The sequence below is a fragment of the Sceloporus undulatus genome, chromosome 1, assembly GCF_019175285.1.
Source record: "Sceloporus undulatus isolate JIND9_A2432 ecotype Alabama chromosome 1, SceUnd_v1.1, whole genome shotgun sequence".
Classification (NCBI taxonomy): Eukaryota; Metazoa; Chordata; class Lepidosauria; order Squamata; family Phrynosomatidae; genus Sceloporus; species Sceloporus undulatus.
In genome coordinates this window covers 38,432,253-38,452,997 of record NC_056522.1, presented here as the reverse complement: position 1 = coordinate 38,452,997, position 20,745 = coordinate 38,432,253, and the positions used below count along the sequence as shown (strand labels likewise).

Sequence of the window (20,745 nt, the reverse complement as noted above, 5' to 3'; positions counted from 1 at the left end):
TCATTTTAGCTACCTGGAAGATGCACAGCCTGAGTCGAGCTTGGGCCCTTTTGCTGGTCTTGAACTCGCAACCTTTGGCTTATGAGTGAATGGCTTGCAGTACAGGCATTTACCACTGCGCCACCAGGGCTCCAGTTATAATGGGTTATTTTAAAATTACAAACCAAATTGTCTTCTTTCAAAAGGACACAGCATAGTTTCTACCTTCTGCCTAGCCACTGTCTCACTACGTGAATAGTGCATGTCTCCAGATATTGTTGCAGTGCAGCTCCCATCACACGTCACCATTAAAATGTTGTTAGGGCTGCTGGATATGCAGTCCAACAATATCTGTAGAGTTTGATGATTTCTCTCAATGATCTAAATAAATACCAAATTGCCTTATACCTTGGAGATCTAGTGTCCCTTCTTCTTCAGTCCTGAACATAGATCTGTTTTGTATGCTAGTGGGAGCAACCATAAGAGTTGATGAGATGCTGAAAGCTTTGCACCAAAAGTGGAAATTTAGAGGAGTTTCCTTTATAAGAATGGGCTTGCTAAGGTGTAGGATTCTTGGTGTAACTACAGTGTGTCAGTGCAAGCTGCCCAGTAGAGGTGGTGGGATGAGGCTGCACTGTTTGCTTATGAGAGGATAATCATAATCTATTTTGCTTATACTCAGCAGTTCTAACCAAAGAAAATAATGCATGCAAAAAAGTGTTAGTAAGTTACAATGGTGCACGTCCAACAACACTGCAACCCACTTTTTTGGTTGGTGTCATTTGTTGTGTGCCTTCTTTGCAGCACCACACTGCTGGCTATCTTCAATTTATGATCACAATATCCCAAGGTCTTCTTCACATGCGCAGTACTCTGAGACAAAGTATCCCCCATCCTTACCAGTGCATTTGGTTTTTTGTTGCCTAAATGTAGAATTTGCTTTTTTTCCTTGATAAATTTCATTTTATTAATTTCAGCCACAGTTTCTAGTGTATCGAGGTCCATTTGAATTCTATCTTCCAATGTGTTATCTACTCTAGTTTTGTATCTCGTAAATTGAGTTAAGTTACCTCTAGATAATGTCAGAAAAAGACAAATAAGTCCATATCATGTATTAGTTTCACATGTATTCAGTCATAATCAGTCCAGTTTCTGCAGCAGTTGTGATTTGTTTCTAAAATCTATCTGAAAAGATTATTTAGTTTCATTTGTGAATTCTCCCAAAACATCTACAATTTTTCCCTAGATACACTATTTGTATGTCATTTTTCATAAAGCCACATTTAAAGGTGTCTCTATATATCAATTGTACATTTTCTTTTCTTAAATGTGTTTTATATATGCATTTTCCCCTCCTGTATATATTTTTGTAAACACTTTTAGATGTAGATGTAGACCAGAACTGGCTGTAGACCAGTGGGAGCTGGGAGGTCTCATGTCAGTAGAGCAGTGAATGCACTGTGGATTTTAGTGTAAATCTTAGAGAATTATCCAAGGGATAAACCTACTCCCCAAGTAGTTTCAAACACGTTGGAAAGGTTCTTTACAGCTCAAATTAAACGATTTTAAACTTTGATGCTTCAGGTGTTTTGGACTTTAGCTTCCATAAGCCCTAGCTAGCATGGCCAGCACCAGGAATTATGGGAGCTGAAGTCTGAAACATCTGGAGACTAAAGCCTGACAATAAGCAGTTTCATTTCCCAGTACATGCAGGCAGCAGTTTCTACTGATATAAACTAAATTCTCCCATCTCTAATTACTATGAGCAGATGTTTGTTTCTTGTTATTGTTTGTTTTAAATGGTGTTCCCCTTCTACAAAGTTTCTGGCACATACCTAACAGGAGGTGTAGGGTTTTTCTCCAAGGGCAGTCTAGTCTGCATGTATCTATCTTTCTGTATAGTGGTGATTCTTTTGAAATGTGAATGATGTTATTTAACACAGAATACTTAAATGGATTATATGGATGAAATTCTTTTACTCCCATACATTCCTATTAAAGCTAGCTATACTATTGCAAAGTAAATGAGTTGTAGATTGTAGCCATTTAGCTTTTTACATGTTGAAGAAGAATTCAGAAATACGCATCTCAATAACAGTGTGATTCCTTACAAATTTACACTAGGTGTCAGATGTAGGTATGTAACTTAAAAATGTTGCAGTTGGGTGGCAACAAATATGATTGTGAAGAATAAAATAAAATGTCCGGGTTTTTGCCAAAACATATAAAGAATCACTTTTGGAGACACCGATCTTTGGCATGCAGCATCGTTTGTAACAATTTTAACGCTAACTAAGTACACTTTGATGAGACAGCATTTATAAAATGCTCATTAATTTCATCATTAGCAAGGTATGCTAAGAAGTAAGCCAGTTTCTTATGTCACGCCCAATTAGCATCCCATGCTAGTATCCCATTAGTATTGTTGAATTCACTAATGGAAAAACTAATGGACATGCTACCAGGGCACATTATTGGGCATGACACCAGTTCTGGTTTTAATTATTAAACTACGATATGAATGTGTGTTTGAAAATATTAAAATGTTGAAATAGTGTGGAAGGACAATAAAAAATAATGTACAAAATGCAATGTGTTTGTACATAATATATATCATCATGGTTTGGTTTTGGTTTTTTTTTTTAAAAAACTATACCATATATGCTTATCATGATGACATCAGGTTTTAGAAAAGTATTACAGTACTCTGATGAATAAACTGTTGGTTAATTACTACACACACACCCTTGTGAAATGCTTAGGGTTTTCCCCAAGTAGTGCAGTGAACTTGTCAAAATGCTAGGAGGGGAAAGTTGCAAAGATTGTCTAATGCAGCATCTTCTGTTAAAAATGAAATGATAATGATAATATAATATAATATCAATGCCAATATATTTTTTTCTGCACTTTCAGCTTTGTAGGCAGATGTCTTACAAAGATGTTCTTCTAAGAGCTTTTTCTGTATAGCTAAATGGGAACTCCCTTCAGACACAGGCCTGATTGACATATTGTGTGATAGCTGATGGCTGCTGAAAAAAGGCTTAATAACACAGCCATGCATTCAGTCTACTGTTTCTATTCTGTACCATTGTCATTCTGATTACAGTAGCTATGCTGTTTCCTTGCCAAGTTCCTCCAGAACTATACATACTGTAAATATTAATTAGATATCTTTATGATCATCAATAATGCATTTATTAAATACTATATCTTAAAACTGAAAAAAGGAAATCTCTCTGTAACATACATTTTGTTCTACACTGAGCACTGAGTGCTAATACTGTAATTTGGGTTTGTATCAAATGGCATCTGTTTTTCTTCCCAATATTAAAATTTTTACGAGTTCATTTACCAGGTTGCTGTCACTAGATCACTAAATCATGAGTCTTCGTTAATAATTTACATTATGCATGTGTTTAGGATATCTGTTTTAATAGAGTACAGAGAAATTGTGATTAGAGAAAGTTTATTCTGTATGCACTTCTTACATACAAATGCCACCAGGAAGCTGTCACCTTCAAATGTTATCATATGCTCTGTTCAATGAGTGATTGCTCTTTTAAGGACAGGACTGATTATTTGTAGATGGCATCCTTTATTTATCCAAGTACAGAGCCTGCATTCATTTTTGACAATAGATTCTTCCTCAAACTACTTCTGTGGTGCTAAAAGAGCTTTCCATAAATAATCTGCAGTGTTTGAAAGAGGATGCAATTAGTGTCAAAAAATGGTATTGATTTTATGTCTTTGGATGCATAACTAGGACCTGCTAATGTCTTGCCATTCCTGTTCCTACATTCCTATCAATAAGGTGAAAAATGAACTTTGAAACAAACAAGCAGAAGTTGTGAAATTTTGATCTTAACTCTACTTCAACTTTACTGAAAGAGAGGAAGATTGTGGTAATCTGACATATTCAGTTATCCAGCCACTTTTTGGTCACTGTGACAACCAATTGCCTGAATCTTCATTGTTTCCAATTTACTTTTTTCTTCAGTGGACAAAAAAAAAGCAGCAGATAGTTATATAAACTCAGAGGACTGAAGAATAACAGTGGTGGATACAAGTATGCTTGCTTAAGCAACGATCTGTCCAGCACTGCCTCTCAACAGAATGTTTATTACAAATACATTCAAACTCCTGCCTACAGCTTTCACTCCAATGTCCATGTTTATGCTTCCTCAATCAAGTTGGCGAGAGGCAGGAAAAGAAAATGTGTACAAAAGCTGTTGTTTTTAGCACCCCCTACAAGCCTCTACTCATTGTCAGCTTTGCCTTTCTAACATAAATCTTACAACTTTAGACACGATACTGTATACCTCCTTGCCTATATATATGCATTCCTCTATCATCCATCCTTGCATCTTTTGAGTGCTAGCTTTTAAAAACTGGCTTTCCTAAGTTCAGTTTTTAAAGCCCTCTCTATCACAGATATAAGAATGTAATTCTTTGCTAATTTTGACTTGAATGAAGCAACATGTATTTAGCGTTTTCATACTGCAGAGAGAAAATCTTTGAAAACTGCAGTTAAGAAGCTATAACAATTTGGGAACTCTCCTATGCAACATTAGCATGTAGGTGTTTTTCACAAAAGAACAACATTATTTTCTGCTTAGGAATTAGCATTTTTCTTCCCTGAAAATAATTTCTGTGATATTTTCCTCCATGGAAAATGCTGTCATTGGAACTTACTGCTGACCAACCATGGGAATAAAGAGATCAGGAACAAAGAATGGGTTGAACTAGGGCCACTTTATTTTAACTATTAATCTATTTAAACATTTAACCCTGAGATATGCAAAAGGGGAGTAAGCTAGGGTGGGAGTAGTTGAGGCAGATGGTCTCATCCAGACCTCCTCTCCACGTTTCCTCTGGGTGGAAACATCTGAGTCTCAAGGAACATCCAAAAGCTGGGTTGCTCCCTGGGCGCCTGCTACTGAGACCAACTCCAAGAAGCCCTCCTTTGAGTCTCATGACTCAACCCACAGGCCAGCCCCAAGGAAAGTCTCCTTCCCCACCCCTGGGTCCCATGACCTAAAGAAGCAGATCAGAGCCCTTCCCTTCACCAAATGGGTGACTTAGGTGTTAGCCAAAGCATCTGTTTAACCCCTTTTCCCAACCAGGGTAACTAAAAGCCCTCAATTCCTGTTGCAGATCACTCAGGAACAACAGATTACCTGCCTTTGTTAAATGAATGCCTCAGCTCTGTAGATTCTTCTGAAAAATTATCTAAGGATGTGAGAAAAAGTGGCCCACCCTTTCATCAAGGCCTTCCAATTTCTCTGTTTAGCCTTTTCTGGCTTTGTCAATACATTTAATGTCTTTTCTCTCCTAACACCATATCTACCAGGGACAATTAGCGACCACAATATAGACACCATGTCCATGATAGTTTGACATAATGAGGGCCTTGTCCTTCAACAAACCCCTTGCATCCCCCAAACAAAACTGGCACAGGCTATGCCACAATATTTCACAAATGCATAGGACAAGTAAGATGGCTTCTGGCCTCTTTGGGAGCAGTGTCACTTTGAACACTATGCCCCCAAAGTGGCCAGAAGCCACTTTATGTGATGCATACCCCCAGAGGGCCAGAAGCTGCTCCAAAGCTGCACCAAGCCAGGAACAGCCAGCCCAAAAAGGAATGGATTTAATCTACTCCTGCTGGCAGCCTGTTTGGGACTGTGGTGGCATCCTGCTTTGGAAGCAGGTCTTGTAGTCACCGTGGTGCTGGCATAATTGGGCTGGAGCAGACACAGGCCTCTCCTTCTGGGCCATCTGCTTCAGCCCTCCAATCACCTCACAATCCTATCACTCAATCCCAAATGGGATCCAAATGGCATTATGAGCATTTTTCTAAAATATTGCTGTTCACCGCTATGATCTTTGGAATAGCGGTAAACAGCAAGTAAGCTAATTAGCAAGTAAGCTAATTTGCCCCCAACAGTCTGGGTACTCATTTTAGCGACCTCGGAAGGATGCAAGCCTGAGTCGAGCTTGGGCCCTTTTGCTGGTCTTGAACTCGCAACCTTCTGGTTATGAGTGAATGGCTGCAGTACAGGCATTTAACCACTGCGCCACCAGGGCTCCAGTTATAATGGGTTATTTTAAAATTACAAACCAAAATTGTCATTCTTTCAAAAGGACACAGCATAGTTTCTACCTTCTGCCTAGCCACTGTCTCACTACGTGAATAGTGCATGTCTCCAGATATTGTTGCAGTGCAGCTCCCATCACACGTCACCATTAAAAATGTTAGTTAGGGCTGCTAGGATATGCAGTCCAACAATATCTGTAGAGTTTGATGATTTCCGTCAATGATCTAAATAAAATACCAAATTGCCTTATACCTTAGGAGATCTAGTAGTCCCTTCTTCTTCAGTTCCTGAACATAGATCTGTTTTGTATGCTAGTGGGAGCAACCATAGAGTTTAGAATGAGATGCTGAAAGCTTTGCACCAAAAGTGGAAATTTAGAGGAGTTTCCTTTTATAAGAATGGGCTTGCTAAGGTGTAGGATTCTTGGTGTAACTACAGTGTGTCAAGTGCAAGCTGCCCAGTAGAGGTGGTGGGATGAGGCTGCACTGTTTGCTTATGAGAGGATAATCATAATCCTATTTTGCTTATACTCAGCAGTTCTAACCAAAGAAAATAATACTGCAGCAAAAAAGTGTTAGTAAGTTACAATGGTGCACGTCCAACAACACTGCAACCCACTTTTTTGGTTGGTGTCATTTGTTGTGTGCCTTCTTTGCAGCACCACATCCTATACCAGTGCATTTGGTTTTTGTTGCCTAAATGTAGAATTTTGCATTTTTTTCCTTGATAAATTTCATTTTATTAATTTCAGCCACAGTTTCTAGTGTATCGAGGTCCATTTGAATTCTATCTTCCAATGTGTTATCTACTCCTAGTTTTGTATCGTCTGTAAATTTGATTAAGATTACCTCTAGATAATGTCAGAAAAAGACAAATAAGTCCATATCAGTGTATTAGTTTCACATGTATTCAGTCATAATCATGTCCAGTTTCTGCAGCAGTTTGTGATTTTGTTCTAAAATCTATCTGAAAAGTAGTATTTAGTTTCATTTGTGAATTCTCCCAAAACATCTACAATTTTCCCTAGAATACACTATTTGTATGTCATTTTTCATAATAGCCACATTTTAAAGGTGTCTCTAATATATGCATATTGTACATTTTCTTTTCTTAAAATGTGTTTTATATGCATTTTCCCCTCATGTATATATTTTTGTAAACAAGCTTTTAGATGTAGATGTAGACCAGAACTGGCTGTAGACCAGTGGGAGCTGGGAGGTCTCATGTCAGTAGAGCAGTGAATGCACTGTGGATTTTAGTGTAAATCTTAGAGGAATTATCCAAGGGGATAAAACCTACTCCCCAAGTAGTTTCAACACGTTGGAAAGGTTCTTTACAGCTCAAATTAAACGATTCTTAAACTTTGATGCTTCAGGTGTTTTGGACTTTAGCTTCCATAAGCCCTAGCTAGCATGGCCAGCACGCAGGAATTATGGGAGCTGAAGTCTGAAACATCTGGAGGACTAAAGCCTGACAATAAGCAGTTTCATTTTCCCAGTACATGACAGGCAGCAGTTTCTACTGATATAAACTAAATTCTCCCATCTCTAATTACTATGAGCAGATGTTTGTTTCTTGTTATTGTTTGTTTTAAATGGTGTTCCCATTCTACAAAGTTTCTAGGCACATACCTAACAGGAGGATGTAGGGTTTTTCTCCAAGGGCAGTCTAGTCTGCATGTATCTATACTTTCTGTATAGTGGTGATTCTTTTTGAAATGTGAATGATGTTATTTAACACAGAATACTTAAATGTGATTAGTATGGATGAAATTCTTTTACTCCCATACAATTCCTATTAAAGCTAGCTATACTATTGCAAAGTAAATGAGTTGTAGATTGTAGCCATTTAGCTTTTTACATGTTGAAGAAGAATTCAGAAATACGCATCTCAAATCCACAGTGTGATTCCTTACAAATTTACACTGGTTGTCAGATGTAGGTATGTAACTTAAAATGTTGCAGTTGGGTGGCAACAAATATGATTTGTGAAGAATAAAATAAAATAGTCCGGGTTGTTGCCAAAACATATAAAGAATCACTTTTGGAGACACCTGATCTTTGGCATGCAGCATCGTTTGTAACAATTTTAACGCTAACTAAGTACACTTTGATGAGACAGCATTTAATAAAATGCTCATTAATTTCATCATTAGCAAGGGTATGCTAAGAAGTAAGCCAGTTTCTTATGTCACGCCCAATTAGCATCCCATGCTAGTAATCCCATTAGTATTGTTGAATTCACTAATGGAAAAACTAATGGGCATGCTACCAGGGCACATTAATTGGGCATGACACCAGTTCTGGTTTTAATTATTAAACTACGATAATGAAATGTGTGTTTGTAAAATATTAAAATGTTGAAATAGTGTGGAAGGCAATAAAAAATAATGTACAAAATGCAATGTGTTTGGTACATAATATATATCATCATGGTTTTGGTTTTGTTTTTGTTTTTTTAAAAAAACCTATACCATATATGCTTATCATGATGACATCAGGTTTTAGAAAAGTGATTACAGTACTCTGATGAATAAACTGTTGGTTAATTACTACACACACACCCTTGTGAAAATGCTTAGGGTTTTCCCCAAGTAGTGCAGTGAACTTGTCAAAAGTGCTAGGAGGGGGAAAGTTGCAAAGATTGTCTAATGCAGCATCTTCTGTTTAAAAAATGAAATGATAATGATAATAATAATAATAATAATAATCAATGCCAATATATATTTTTTCTGCACTTTCAGCTTTGTAGGCAGATGTCTTAACAAAGATGTTCTTCTAAGAGCTTTCTTCTGTATAGCTAAATGGGAACTCACTTCAGACACAGGCCTGATTGACATAATTGTGTGATAGCTGATGGCTGCTGAAAAAATGCTTAATAACACAGCATGCATTCAGTCTACTGTTTCTATTTCTGTACCATTGTCATTCTGATTACAGTTAGCTATGCTGATTTCCTTGCTCAAGTTCCTCCAGAACTATACATACTGTAAATCTTAATTTAGATATCTTTATGATCATCAATAATGCATTTTATTAAATACTATATCTTAAACTGAAAAAAGGAAATCTCTCTGTAACATACATATTTGTTCTACACTGAGCACATGAGTGCTAATACTGTAATTTTGGGTTATTTTTAGTATCAAAATGGCATCTGTTTTTCTTCCCAGATATTAAAATTTTTACAGAGTTCATTTACCAGGTTGCTAGTCACTTAGATCACTAAAATCATGAGTCTTCTGTAATAATTTACAATTATGCATGTGTTTAGGATATCTGTTTTAATAGAGTACAGAGAAAATTGTGATTAGAGAGAAGTTTAATTCTGTATGCACTTCTTACATACAAATGCCACCAGGAAGCTGTCACCTTCAAATGTTATCATATGCTCTGTTTCAATGAGTGATTGCTCTTTTAAGGACAGGACTGATTATTTGTAGATGGCCATCCTTTATTTATCCAAGTACAGAGCCTGCATTCATTTTTGACAATAGATTCTTCCTCAAACTACTTCATGTGGTGCTATAAAGAGCTTTCCATAAATAATCTGCAGTGTTTGAAAGAGGATGCAATTAGTGTCAAAAATGGTATTGATTTTTATGTCTTTGGATGCATAACTAGGACCTGCTAATGTCTTGCCATTCCTGTTCCTACATTCCTATACAATAAGGTGAAAAATGAACTTTGAAACAAACAAGCAGAAGTTGAAATTTTGATCTTAACTCTACTTCAACTTTACTGAAAAGAAGGAAGATTGTGGTAATCTGACATATTCAGTTATCCAGCACACTTTTTGGTCACTGTGACAACCAATTGCCTGAATCTTCATTGTTTCCAACTTTACTTTTTTCTTCAGTGGACAAAAAAATCAGCAGATAGTTATATAAACTCAGAGGACTGAAGAATAAACAGTGTGGATACAAGTATGCATTGCTTAAGCACAGATCTGTCCAGCACTGCATCTCAACAGAATGTTTATTACAATATACATTCAAACTCCTGCCTACAGCTTTCACCTCCAATGTCCATGTTTATGCTTCCTCAATCAAAGTTGCGAGGAGCAGGAAAAGAAAATGTGTACAAAAGCTGTTGTTTTTAGCACCCCCTACAAGCCTCTACTCATTGTCAGCCTTTGCCTTTCTAACATAAATCTTACAACTTTAGACTACTATACTGTATACCTCCTTGCCTATATATATGCATTCCTCTATCATCCATCCTTGCATCTTTTGAGTGCTAGCTTTTAAAAACTGGCTTTCCTAAGTTCAGTTTTTAAAGCCCTCTCTATCACAGATATAAGAATGTAATTCTTTGCTAATTTTGACTTGAATGAAGCAACATGTAATTTTAGCAGTTTTCATACTGCAGAGAGAAAATCTTTGAAAACTGCAGTTTAAGAAGACTATACACAATTTGGGAACTCTCCTATGCAACATTAGCATGTAAGGTGTTTTTCACAAAAGAACAACATTATTTTCTGCTTAGGAATTAGCATTTTTCTTCCCTGAAAATAATTTCTGTGATATTTTCCTCCATGGAAAATGCTGTCATTGGGAACTTACTGCTGACCAACCATGGGAATAAAGAGATCAGGAACAAAGAATGGGTTGAACTAGAGCCACTTTATTTTAACTATTAATCTATTTAACATTTAAACCCTGAGATATGCAAAAGAGGGAGTAACCTAGGGTGGGAGTAGTTGAGGCAGATGGTCTCATCCAGACCTCCTCTCCAGTTTCCTCTGGGTGAGAAACATCTGAGTCTCAAGGAACATCCAAAAGCTGGGTTGCTCCCTGGGCAGCCTGCTACTGGCAGACCAACTCAAGAAGCCCTCCTTTGAGTCTCATGACTCAACCCACAGGCCAGCCCCAAGGAAAGTCTCCTTCCCCACCCCTGGGTCCCATGACCTAAAGAAGCAGATCCAGAGCCCTTCCCTTCACCAAATGGGTGACTTAGGTGTTAGCCAAAGCATCTGTTTAACCCCTTTTCCCAACCAGGCTAACTAAAAAGCCCCTCAATTCCTGTTGCAGATCACTCAGGAACAACAGATTACCTGCCTTTGTTAAATGAATGCCATCAGCTCTGTAGATTCTTCTGAAAAATTATCTAAGGATGTGAGAAAAAGTGGCCACCCTTTCATCAAGGCATTCCAGATTTCTCTGTTTAGCCTTTTCTGGACTTTGTCAATACATTTAATGTCTCTTTCTCTCCTAACACCATATCTACCAGGGACAATTAGCAGACCACAATATAGACACCCATGTCATGAATAGTTTGAATAATGAGGGCCTTGTCCTTCAACAAACCCCTTGCATCCCCCAAACAAAACTGGCACAGGCTATGCCACAATATTTCAGGCCCAAAATGCATAGGACAAGTAAGATGGCTTCTGGCCTCTTTGGGAGCATGTGTCACTTTAACACTATGCCCCCAAAGTGGCCAGAAGCCACTTTATGTGATGCATACCCCCAGAGCGGCCAGAAGCTGCTCCAAAGCTGCACCAAGCCAGGAACAGCCAGCCCAAAAAGGAATGGATTTAATCTACTCCTGCTGGCAGCCTGTTTGGGACTGTGGTGGCATCCTGCTTTGGAAGCAGGTCTTGTAGTCACCGTGGTGCTGGCATAATTGGGGCTGGAGCAGCCACAGGCCTCTCCTTCTGGGCCATCTGCTTCAGCCCTCAATCACCTCACAATCATATCACTCAATCCCAAATGGGATCCAAAATGGCAATTATGAGCCATTTTTCTAAAATATTATTGCCATTCCTACATAAATTCTAAGATGACATGGGAATAATTTGTCTGATGGTATGGGTTAAATCCAAGATAATTTTTTTTATGTTCTGAGGAATGAAATTTTCAGCAAAAGAAGTCAAAACTTTGATTGCTACTATCATTTGCCTTTGTGAAAATTTTATCATTTGTTTCAGGAAAGTCTATGAAGATTTACACACAACATTGTTATATTGTTCCTTTATCGTCCCAAAGTGTAGTGGAATTGTCTTAACAGATAGATGATTCCAGGAATCGTCTATCTGTTATGATGATTCCACTACACTTTGGGACGATAAAGGAACGATATAATGATGCCGTGTGAAAATCTTCCATGTCTTCCAGCTAGTAGGCTGTAAGAATTACATCAATATTGTTTTTTTCCCTTTTATCTGTAAGCATTTTTTTAAAAAATAGTGTTACCTAGAACACTACTTTCCTCCTGCCTGTTGGGACTGTTCTTTTGAAATAAAGTAAAAATCTTTCTGTTATTATATTCCAGATATGAGTCTCATCCCACCATCTAATCTCTTTATCTGGACTGAGTCCTTCAAATTTCTGTCACCCACACAACTCCTGGTTCCTGGCTCCCAGCTCATGTCTGACTTTTCTGTTTCCATGTCATTGGGTGCATTTATATTGTAAAAATAATGCAGTTTGACACCACTTTGAGTGCTGTGGCTCTATCCTATGGAATCCTGGGGTTTGCAGTTTTACAAGGTCATTAGATTTATCTGCAAAGGAGTGCTGGTTCATTTTTTGTGGGTTTCTCAGGCTAAGTGGCCATGTTCTAGAAAGTTTATTCCTGACATTTCGCCAGCATCTGTGGCTGGCATCTTCATAGAATGCTGGCACGGAAGAGAGTTGAGTGTGTGTGTGTGTGTGTGTGTGTGTGTGTGTGTGTGTAGTGTAACCCCCGATAGGGAGGAGTGATTTCCATGTTAATCTGTATATTGTTCTGTTGTTGAATAGCAAAGCCTCAGGGTGGGAGGATATGCAAAAAGGATTAGTGTTTGCTTAATTAGAGATCATGGGGCCGATTTTAGGGCTTGGGAATGCGGAGTGACAACATGTTCCTGAGCTATCATGACACAGCCCCTTCCACATGGGGGCTGCTATGGTGACACAAGCGTGGCACAGTGTCCACATGTCGTGGCACCGCACTTGTGTTGTTGATGCACGACAGTGTACCAATGGCACATTCATGGCATCTGCTGCAAGCACCAAAAAGAACCCGCTTTTAGCATGTTCTTTTTGGTGCGGAGGGAGGCCGCAGGGTTTGGTTGCTGTGGCATCCCTCAGGTGAAAAAAAGGGTGGCTCCAGACCACCCTTTCAGGGTGGTCTGTCAAGCCCCATTGTCTTCTGGGAAATTATTGAAGTCCACAAACACCAAGACAACTTCAACAGAAAAAAGAAACCCTTAAAATTAGCAAAGTTTGGCTACCAATCCTGAAAAACATTAAAATCAAGACCCAGCAAAATGCAAATTAAAACTACCTGGGGTCAGGAGTTTTCCCAGCAGACAATGATCACTAACTAAACAGACACTAACCCTCTTTGCATGTCCTCCCACCCGGAGGCCTTGCCATTCAACAACAGAACAATACACAGATTAACTTGGAAATCACTCCCCCCTACCCAGGGCCACACAGTATATATATATCTCACTCTTTTCCATGCCAGCATTCTTAGAAGATGCCAGCCACATATGCTGGCAAAATACCAGGAATAAACTTTTCTAGAACATTGCCACATAGCCTGAAAACCCCACAAAAACCTATAGATGCCTGCCATGAAAGCCCTCAACTTCACACAAGTTCTGGTACCTCACAAAAATATAAATCTTGGGCTTCTGTAAGATGGAGCCATGACAATTAAATTGGTGTCAAACTGCATTTTTTCTACAGTATATATGCACCCTTCAGTCCTAGTACTTTCACCAGCACTCTTTAATTCCAGGCACAAGGAAGGACCAACAAACAGCTGGCCACCATCAATGATAGGTGTCACTGGCCAGCAAAGGCATTGGACCAACTGGCAATTCTTGTTTAATTTGTTTCTTCTTCTTCTCTGAAACCAGTTTCAGTCAGCTCAGTACATTGCACTAATGTTATTGAATGAAGATATGTGCAATGAGGTTGTGTGTAATGATAATTCACCAGTGAATAGTATACAGAGTTGAAAAGTTTAATTTCTGAGTCATTCTACCCTATTTCAACATCAAGAGGAATCTTTATATACTGTAGGAAATTCTAATTTCTGTTTGAAATGAAATTACCCTTGCATCTGAAGGCTGATTTAACAATGACTCAGTGACTTAACTGGGCACATTTTTTATTAATCGTTTAAATATCTTTTAAAAGGGATCTGCTGTTGCACTAACTCCAGATAATGACGGTGGAAGACAATATAATGATAACAGTTGGCACCATATAATTGCTGTAAGAAATCAAGCGCTGGGAACAATCACTGTAGATGGGCAGTTCACAGGTAATTCGTTCATTACTATCAGTTCATAGACCACTGTTAAATTTTCTCAAGAGTGACTGCTGCATTATTGCTATTATTTTTTCTAAAACAGTCCATGGATTTTTTTCCCTCTCATCATCACTAATCTCTGTTTTAGCATTTTTAACATCCACACTGATAGTCCAGTACATTATAATTGGAAGGCCATAGTAAGTGCATAGAAGTTGAAGCTTGTGAAAATTATTATTGTTGTTGTTGTTCTTGTTGTTGTTATATTTATAAATTTCTATCATACCTTTCTCCCAAAATTGGGACTCAAAGCAGCTTACAATTTTTTAAAAATACAGTTAAACCACACAGAAAAGTGAATATTAAAATGAGATTAAACTATACAAAGTTTATCTGTGTGTATCTCTTACTTTGAATTCTGTTCTCATGGCCTTTCTGGAAAAACAGCAAACACGTGTGTGTTTTGATTCTTTGTGTTGATATTGGATAGGAAGAATATTCACTATTTTTCTTACTGTTAGTGAGAAGCAGTGTCACAACATATCATACGCACCATGAAAAACCTGGTAATTGCCAGTTTACATTATGCTTTCTATGCAAGAGCAAAACAACCAGTGCTTTTCCCCATCAGTTTCTCCTTAATTTGCACAATAATTTACACAAAAATAGTATTATTTCATCTTTGCTAAGCAAAGAACACATGCACAATGATCAGAAGACAAAATTAATTGATATTTTTTTTAAAAAAACCTCTTGCCATCCAATGGTTACATTTAGGTCTACACAATAACATAGCAGCAGGTTAATTTGTTTAAAACTGTTCCTGCAATTTGTGCAAAAATCCAGCTTTGCAAATGTAAATGCTTCACCAAATATGTACAAAAAAGCTCTTGACTTCTTGCCCAGTATGGAGAGGAAAAAAAGAAGATATGTTTTGATCTCCTTAGTAAGACTGTACATTCCTACTGTTGATCTCTAACCCAAGGGGTTGGCAGCCTGGTGCATTCAAGATATTTTTAATTACAACTTTCATAAATTCCAGCTAGTGTAGCATGTGGTTGGGATTTATGGAAGGGGTACTCCCAAACACCTGGAGACACCAGTCCATCTACCTCTGCTTTACTCAAACTGAGTGATTAGAATGTTTGTCAAAATAAGCAGTTAGGTGTGTTTGTGAATAGGTTAACTGAACTCCTTTACTTGAATTAATTCTAGCTCTCTACTATCTCCAAGCCTCTAGCATTAAATGCAGAATGGCATAATAGTGCAATGCAGTGCAGAAAAGCAAAAACAGATAGATGTGTGCATGTCCTTCAAGAACACATAATTCATGTTTGCTTTTGTTGATTTGTAACACTATGTTTCTCCATCTTAAATGGGATGTTGAAAAATAAGAAAAATCACTTTAGTTTGTATTCATCTAATTTATTCATTTCTATGCTGTGATGAGACATCTCTATGACTCCCTATACCCCACTGCCCTGCTTAGGCCATGTGAAGCCATACCCGTGAGCACCCTATCCATCTAGTAGTGTGCAGTGTTTCTAAAGCCCTCTGCTTTTCCTAGCATTATTGTCTTTTCCAATGAGTCATGCCTTCTCACAATGTGGCCAAAATACAACCGCCTCAGTTAGTCATTTTAGTTTCCAGGGAGATTTCAGGCTTAATCTTTTTATGGACCCATTTGTTGGTCTTTAGGGCATTGCTATTTACTCATTGCAATTTATACATAGCACTTTATAAATAAAAAGGAGGAGAGGGAAAGGGGGGAGGAGAGGAAACATGCAAAATCTAGCACACTGTAAACAGTTTTAAAAATGCAGATTAAGAATTAAACACTTAGGAGAATAATAGTTCTCATGGTACTGTAAACAAGAAAATGACATCAGGAAATCCTGCAAGGAAAGAGATTTTCATAAACAGTACCTTTCCCCCAGCCACCAACTTTCACATTTCGGAGGACAGTATGAGAAAGCTCTTCAAATATTAATAATAATATATGGTAGGATGGTATAAATGAAGAAATCTGGATCCAGGAGACAACCATGTGCAAACAGCATTGCAAGAACAGAAGCCTTGTTATAGATTATGCACAAGTAAGGAATACAGTTAGCACCCAGAACCCCAGACTATCAACCAGTCAGTTTGATGATATAATCAACAGCACTTTATTGATAGATCCAGAATCAGACATGTGCCTCACTCAGCTTCTTAGCTGAGACTAACCACACCTCCCCACAGACAAAGTAACAGAATTCCCAAAAGCCAAAATCCCCTCCCATGCAGAAACCTGCCAAAATCCCCTCCCATGCAGAAACCCGCCAAGCGAAGCCCCTCTTGGTTCCCACAGAACTGAAAGCACATTCCCTGCTCAGAGAGCCAGGCCCTCAAGGCCACCCGATAAGACACCTGGCCCTGCTATGCACTAGACATCACTATCTATATTTCTAACTGCAGCTAAAGCCCCATCATCCCCAACTACTATACCTCAACACTAATCACTCTCTGGTACAATACTAACAGGATTTTAACAGTTTGAATTCATGAAAATTTAGGGCATTGTTTTGTCCTCTTTGCTTTCTTCTTCACACACATAAATATGTAATGGAATTCTCTCACAGATGGCAACAATGATATTTAGTTAAATAGCCACAGTATATATGTAAATTTCCATAGGATATATGCATTTTTTGTATGCAGTTCAGCCTAATGAACAGATTTCTGTATGCAGTTTGTTCAGAGAGAGCTACATTACAAAATTAGGAGAAGTGTAAAGGATAATAGTGTTTTGAGACATACATTAATCCAGGAAGTATGAATTAAAAATGTGGACCATTCACTATCCTCACTTATAAATTATAAGTATATATTATATAATATAAATTGAAATAGCTGTTTCCAGAACCATTGAATTCATTTTATAGATATAAAATTGTGAATTTTTGCAAATATTTTGAGAATTAAACCATAACAGAGAACACATTTACAAGCCTTGTGACTAGACAGAAACTATGGGTTTTCATTGATTTCCATCTGGGAGCCACCTTACTCTCTGGGAGTAAGGTGGCATAGAAAATCAAATCAAATCAATAAATAAAAATCTGGGCAAGTGGACACAACCTTTTGTCTCTCACAAATTCCACCATGCAGGCTGCAACGCTGGACTTACATCAGGTAGAACAATGGGCAATGATCTTTCCTTTCCACAGCAGCTCTTCTTACACACCTAAAATCTATTCTGGGAGTCTGAAAAATTCCACAGAGCTCCTTTCTGAACACCTGCAGAGATTGCAATGGGTCAATAAAGGGAAGGGAGTTCCCTTGTGCTTTGGCATCAGTGGCAAATTGGATTTAGGCCAAGGATGGGGAAAGTGCAGCCCATTGGCTTCATTTTGCCTCCCAGGTGAATCTCAAAGCCCTTGATCCTCTTTAAAATTGGGAAACATTGGGGAAATTGAGGCATGGGGAAATATTTCTCTTGGTGTCCATATTTTTAATTTATTTTTTAAAAAGGCAAGCACACTTGTTTAGGTCTTCATAGGACAATTTTACATTGGTTGGATGGTATGTATCATAACAGAAAGGTCATATCTGAGGGAAGGAATTACAAGAGGTTACAACTCATGCTATAGAGTTGCAAGATGAGAGTGAAGAACAGATTTGGCATTCATTGGCCTGTTACAGACTGCCAAAATAAAGCTGCTTCGGGTCTCTTTGGAGGTATGCTATTTAAATGAAGCAGAGTCCTGAGGTCACACCAAAGCCACACTCCATTCCTAAGCAGTGGAGTGCAACTTTGGTGCAGCTTCTGGATTCTTAGGATGCATGCATCATTTAAACAGCATACCTCCAAAGAGACCCGAAGCAGCTTTATTTTGGCAGTCTGTAACAGGCCCTTGTTAGGAGCTATAGGTTGACTGGAACACATGTAATCTCTTTCTATCTTAGTTCAGGGAGGAGACATTTCCACATGTCAGTCTTTCTTCAGCCATAAGCTGCAGTGGGTTCCATATAGGGGTCATCCATTAGCCAGGATGGGAAGTTTTTCAGGTGGTTGTTGAATGACTGTCCCAGTTTGGGCCCTGCTCTTCTTTGTGTGAAAAAGTGTATAACATGAATACTCAGATAACACCAGAAACAAGTAAGCTAGATCATGACAACTGCTTCAGGATGGTATCAGCCATGCTGGGCAGAATATGAGCATCATATAGAATAAGACCACTTTAAATCTGCTAGAGTAAAGATGCTAAGAATGAGTCTAATTCTTTTCACTGACATGACAGCAAATTAATGGCCCTATGCCTTGTGATAATGCTAAGATACAAACTGCCAGGAGTAGTTGGATATAGAGCAGTTCTGGTTCCTCACTCAGCCCTTGCTTTGGGTCCTTCCTTAGTCAGCCCTTTTCGATTATAGCACCAGTGATCATCATGATCATGATCATCATCATCATCATCGATAATATTCCACTTTCTTCCCTAAAATCAAAATACAAAATTAGTCAACAAATTAAAGCAGATAAAACTTTGTTGTGTGAAAAAAGTGTCTTTTTCTGCTAGAAGGGGGGGGGGGCAGGGACGGAGATCCCATTCTAGCCTTCATGGAAAGGAATTCCAGAGCCTAGTGGGAGGTCCTGAGAGGGCCCTATCTTGTGTCCTCACCAGATGTGCCTGTGAAGGTTGTGGGACTAAGAATGACTCCTAGAGTTCTAGGGGCCCAGACAGGCTTGTATTTGTTGTTATTCTGCACTTGCAAGTCATTTCTGACTTATAGTGACCTAAGGTGAACCTATCACCGGGTTTTCTTGGCAAGATGTTATGAGGGGTTTTGCTTTTGCCTTCCTCTGAGGCTGAGGTCATTCAGTGCATTTCCAAAGGAAGGATTCGAACCCTAGTCTCCAGAGCATAGTCCAGTGCTCAAACAATTACACCATGCTAGTTTTCAGTGATTCATACAGGGAGATGCAGTATGTAAGAGAGGCAGGATCTAAGCCCTATAGGAAGTAGTCTGTGGAACTGCTATAGCAGGTGACATACCGGTTTGCTGTCCAACTTGAAATAAGAGACCAGACACATATATGGGTTGTAAAATGGGCCACTTTATTGAATTAACCTATTTAACTGTCTTCTTGAAAACCTGTAAAACCTGGTGCGGGAGCAGCTGTGGCAAGTGGTCTATTCCTCAGACCGCCCCCTCAGCTTCCCCTGGGCAAAACACCTGAGCCCCATGGAAAAACCCATGACTGGGTTGCTCCCCAGCCAGCTTGCATTTGGAACGCCAACCTGAGATTCCTCATTCAACTCACAGGACTTGATTAAGGGTTATATCCCAGGTCAGCCCTAAGGAAGGTCTCTTTTCCTCTCTCCTTAGTTGCAAGACTTAAAGAGAAAGTTTAAGAGGTCTAACCTTCACCCCAAGTGGGCGCCATAGGTGTTCACCTGACAATTAATTCTCCCCCATCAACAGCCAGTGACTGCCTATTTAAGTCCACACCTAAGCCAATTTTCCAAGACCCCAAACAACAGTGTGAGGTAGGTGAAAAACCAGAAGAAAGGGGAGAAAATTCCTACCCGGCCCTTAACGTGACCAACACAGCCACACTGAAGTTGAGGCAGGAGGGTGGGAGAACAATTGCAAAGAGGGATAAGGAAGGGTGGTGCTGGCTTAAATAGCCTCAGCTACACCCCCAACCCTTCCCTGATGTGGTGTAGAAACACCACACCTAATTGTCTGCTGGCCTCATTCAAAAGGGCAGCAAACGCACGCCTCCAGACATGGGGTCCGGGGGACGTGGAATGTACTTGCTCTGCCCATATAATGCAGGGGGAAGGGGACATTTGCTAGTGAAACATGTGGCTACTCTCTGCTACGTTTGCATATAATTTGCAGGTATCAGTATTTACAGCTTGTTAGCCATTGATGGTTGTAACATTTGTTATCAACCCACATCCCATTTTAGATCAGATTTTGATCTAACATCTTCTAGTTCACCATTTTATGAAGAAATCACAAAAAAATATTTATCCACTATTTTTAGGCTCCTCCTCCGCTACCAGTGGCAGTACCATTATTGGAGAGAACACAGGAGTCTTTGTTGGAGGACTCCCACGGGGTTTTACAATCATAAGAAAAGACACAGGTGAGAAAGCATTATATGATTTTAAAATGAGGAGTCCCCATCTACATTTTGTGTTGAGGTGGTAATCATTGCCTGCCATGCAGCTGCAGTCTCATCAGCCAATGCAGTTTTATGCTACCATCTTCCCCTTTAGAAATGGTTTGCTTGTCAGCTACCTACCTTCCACTTTCAATTTTTCCATGCAGCCTTGTCTGATGGGTTCATTTTGACAGTTATATTATGTTCAGATAGATAGATAGATAGATAGATAGATAGATAGATAGATAGATAGATAGAT

The 20,745-nt window shown here is 38.8% G+C and overlaps 1 protein-coding gene across 1 annotated transcript in view; it reads left to right on the top strand.

Moving 5' to 3' along the window:
- Window positions 1-20,745, top strand: part of USH2A (usherin) — a 665,459-nt gene that overhangs the window by 223,283 nt on the left and 421,431 nt on the right. Inside the window, 2 exon segments of the mRNA XM_042475774.1 lie at window positions 14,215-14,341; window positions 20,367-20,468. Of these exon segments, the coding sequence (XP_042331708.1) occupies window positions 14,215-14,341; window positions 20,367-20,468 (229 nt within the window).